Consider the following 4,324-nt stretch of genomic DNA (forward strand, 5'->3'; position numbering starts at 1 on the left):
GGAATGAAGATCATAAAAATAAGATATACCTATGTAGAGTTGGGTTGCTGAAACTTTAAAAACCCAAGGTTTTGATCCATTAAGATACCGGTCCAAATTATGATCTGGCCCGACTATTGACCCAACATTCGGAAAGCTCCAGAATTGTTGTTATTATTATTATTATTATTATTTAGTAAACTACGCCTTTACTTATCAAAGGCCATCTTTGCTTGATTTTTGACATCTGGCTAATGGAACATCGTTGGGTTAAGATGGTGCATCTCTCTTATAAATTGAAGGATGTGTGACTTTAGGGTTCATATGGTTGTTTTAACCCCAGCCGCGTCTCTCTCTCCTGTTCTCTTCATCTTTTGTATGAACATTCTATAATTTCTTAGAGAGTGAAATTGTATATCTCTTTGAGTTTGTAGTGCAGTATTTGGAGAGTCCTTTGGTGTGCGAAAGACATTCTTTCTTCAATTTTTGGAAAATTCACGTTTGGTCATTCGAATACACTTATATGTAAATTTCATCCTTCAACTATTCAGATGTAGAAATTTGGTCATCCAGCTAAGCTTCAACATCAATTTCAAATATTAGGAAATACAAATGGTCATCCAACTATCATTTTACTTCATTTTCATCATTCAATTGTTTGGGTATTTGAATTTGATCATAGAACTATACTTTTACATCAATTTCATCCTTCAAATATTAAGAATTTTGAATTTCATCATGAGACCATCATTTATTACCAATTTCATCCTTGAACTACTAGAAATTCTAATTTGATAATCCCACATTCGTTTAACATGAATTTCATCCTTCAACTATTAGGAAATTGGAATACAAATAATTTGATTGATTTACATTCAAATAAGATCAAATTATATGATATAATTAAAATTAATATCGTGAAGGCAATTTTCTGGGTATAATTTTCTTGAGTTTTAATTTCGTCAGCATTGCCTTCCGTCCAATTGTATTTATTTGTTTATTAATTTCAAAGCTATATTAGGAATTATTTATTAATATGACAATAATGATGATGTCGTTGCAACATATATTTTATGCTGGATAACTCTTTAGTCAATTGAATGATTCAAAATATATTGGAGATGACTCATGGGGTTTTATTATTGGATATATTTTTCTTTAATGGATGCATCAATGCGTTGAAAATACAAGCTGAAGTTGCACTACTGAAATAACAAAGAAATTTCCACTACACTCAGCATCCCCAATATCTTAAATTCAAAGCTGTACATTCATCGGAAGAGAGCTGAATAATTGAACAAAATGATTGACTCTAAAGCACTGATGCCATGGATAGGCTTATACGCTGCTGTAGCATCTCTAATATGGACCGTTGCACTTACGACTGATACAGCGCACTCTGTCCGCCATAGAAAATTATGGTTCCCTTGCAGATATTCTGCTCTCAATGCTGCTTCCTTGACTGTGTTAGCCATTGCAGTGAAGTTGTCAATGGACCTAACTACCCCGATGCCAGGTATGTTTGATCAAGCGGCTAAAAGTATTAGCACTGCTTTCTTGTGTGCTTCAACCACTCATTTCATGCCTTCTCTGGGATCCATGAGTGATAGAGGTATATTAGTGAACTTGACTGCATTGGGTATCCTTATAGTGACACTTACAGTAAATGTTATCATCCAAATATTCACAGGCGTGATTAAAGATGATTTCCAAGTGTTGGTTGTCTTTATGAATGTTTATACGTTCATTATATTGAGTTCTTCTGCTTTAACAGTGTCTACAAGTAAAAGATATTTGGAACAAAAGTATAACGAATTGCACAGAAGAATTTCGTCAGAGGAACTACAAGGAAATGAAATAGTGGACTTCGGCAAGTTAAAGTCACGCGTGAAGAAGTACTGGGTAATGGCAGAAACAGGTAACCCTCAGTTTGTCATGGCGCGATCTGAGGCCAGCGGTGTTTTATTCATGATCTGCGTCATTAGTTATATTTATGATGGATCAGTATTGTCAACAAACAATAAGCCAGAATTTGTAAATGGTCAGTCTATCTTATTTATTGGACTCAACATGTAGGCATGGCTCTTTGTGTTGTCATGTCCTTGGGAAGATTTTTAGTAGCTTTAATTCACACTGTACGGAATATTAGAAAATGTACCATCTCTAGCATTTCCTTAGAAATGAAGAATTACAGGATCAAAAGATTGGTATAGTGGAAAAAGGGACTTCCATTGTTACAAGTTCGAGGCCAGAAGCTTAGAAAAATTATTTATCACATCAGAAATTTACTTCTCAACATTTGCATAGGAAGTCAAATAGTGATTGTGATTGTGAATAAATTGCTTGTGCCAATCTCAATTTTTGGATCTATCTGCTTAATGGTGTGTTCAGTAAACGGTCCCATAATATTTATAATCCCATTGATCATCGTACTCTTTTTTTGTATCTTGAGGATGAGAATCATTAGGTGCTTGGTAATGTTGAAGAAATTTTTCTTAAGGGAATCGGAGGCCTCATTCAATCCCAACGAATCAAAATACATGCTTGGTTATGAGCAAGATCTAAAAAATTTTGTTTTACTTCTAGAAAGTGAGGCAATACAAGATGGATACCTGATGTTCATTAACACTTCTATTAATTCATCCATAATTTTTGGTGCAAAGTATCAGCCTAGATATCTAATGGAGCTTATGGAAAATTCCACCAGCTTTGAGGGTGTATTAGAATTTGAAAGTGATCTTGTCTCTCCGATAATTCTCATAGAACCTCTTAATTGCTGGAGTCTATCCGTGGCAACACTAACAAGTATCATGATTTCTCTTCCCAATGTTCAAAATGAGGAAAGGAATCAGTTTTTAAGAAGCGTCATTGAAGGTTTTAAGTATGTGCGCCTTGTAGAGAAAAGTCTGGATGTTCATAAGAAATTGTTGAGCAGCACGAGTGCTGCAGATTTTGTGTGGGTTGTAGTTGAATTGAGGCACAAGTGGTTAGACACGGACCTCCAAAAACTTGCGAGGGTATCAAAATCTGCCAAAGAAACTCTTCAAAATCTAGCAAATAAAAGTGAAGCAATTTTGAAGGACTTCACAAGTAAATTGAATGAAAATGCAATGGAGAGTCCCATTAGCTTGCCTAAAAATGTCATAATTGCTAATTCAATGTACAAAATAAGCAACAGTTTGCTGTTGGTCTATGACGAAAGCTATCATTCAGCATCAGATACTCAAGTGTTTGAGAGATTGTCAGTTATCGTTGCAGATATAATTGCTTAAAGCCTGACCAATTTACCTCATGTTATACCCAAGAAATGTAACAATTGCGCCATAGAAAAAGGAGAGAAAGGTATACGGGAAGCGACTCACCTTTTGGGAGAAACTCAAGGCATTCTGAAAGCTCTTCAAAAGCATGAAATTCCTAATCTATCACCTGATCAATCAATGTATATTGACGAATGGCGTACTTTACTCAAAAGCACTAACCATGGTATTTCGGCCCCAACTTCTAGCAGTGAGAATATTATTACTGCTTCAAGTGGTGAGGTGCATTTAGATGTACAAGAACTTCGTGCAAGTGCTACAGCAGGTATGCATATACCTTTGTTCTCTAGTTTCATTAAAATTTAGCCTCAGATTTATTATTATTATTTATGTTCCCATTACTATGAATCAGTTTTATTAAGGCATCTATTGAATTTAAATTTCACCAAGTAAAAATTAATAATCAAGTTCTTTTGCATTTCATTCTAAATAACCAAAAAATACATGAAGAGAGCGTTAGTATTGCCTAATATATATTTTTTGAAAATTGGTGAAGGCAATGCAGAGTCTCATGTGACCGTGGAAGTGGAAGAGTTGGGAGACGAAAAAGAGAACCACCAAGCATAAGACCTAACATCTCCACTTTTTGGAAGCTATTGTTATAAACATCCTTTTTTTTCTTTTTTTTTGTTTGGCCATACAACTGTTGTGAATTTCCAGTCATTCGGTAACATTTGTGTTATCATGAAAACCTAGTGGCATATTATTACACATTATTATGCATATTTTGAAGATTAAAAGTGTCATTATGTTGTTATAATTTGTTGATGAATACAATAGAATATTATTCACTTATTGTTGAGTTTTGATGCCAAACGAGTCTTGGGGCAGCGATGATCCATGATTTATCTTCAAGCTTAGGCCTAAATTGGGGACAAACCAAGTGGTCCAATCCTCACTAGATCAGTCCAAACCCGGACCCATTTAAAAGTTCTACTTTAAGACACGTTTTACTTAGATTGCCACCTGGTAGCAACTTCATTGTATTTGAAGCAATCTAGATAATTAGATTAGAAGCATGGTCAATG

The 4,324-nt window shown here is 34.7% G+C and overlaps 1 protein-coding gene across 2 annotated transcripts; it reads left to right on the plus strand.

The window, feature by feature from the left end:
• The first annotated feature begins 1,229 nt into the window (after positions 1-1,229).
• On the plus strand, positions 1,230-4,036 carry LOC111377632. 2 transcript variants are annotated; one of them, XM_023000758.1, is made up of 2 exons: positions 1,230-3,561; positions 3,793-4,036. In XM_023000758.1, the coding sequence occupies exon 1, from the start codon at positions 2,358-2,360 to the stop codon at positions 3,249-3,251; it is 894 nt and encodes a 297-aa protein (XP_022856526.1). In that variant the 5' UTR covers positions 1,230-2,357; the 3' UTR covers positions 3,252-3,561; positions 3,793-4,036. Both variants share the same exon structure in this region, with proteins under 2 accessions (XP_022856526.1, XP_022856527.1).
• Positions 4,037-4,324: the final 288 nt, after the last annotated feature.

The sequence above is a fragment of the Olea europaea genome, unplaced genomic scaffold, assembly GCF_002742605.1.
Source record: "Olea europaea var. sylvestris unplaced genomic scaffold, O_europaea_v1 scaffold1693, whole genome shotgun sequence".
NCBI classification, from domain to species: domain Eukaryota; kingdom Viridiplantae; phylum Streptophyta; class Magnoliopsida; order Lamiales; family Oleaceae; genus Olea; species Olea europaea.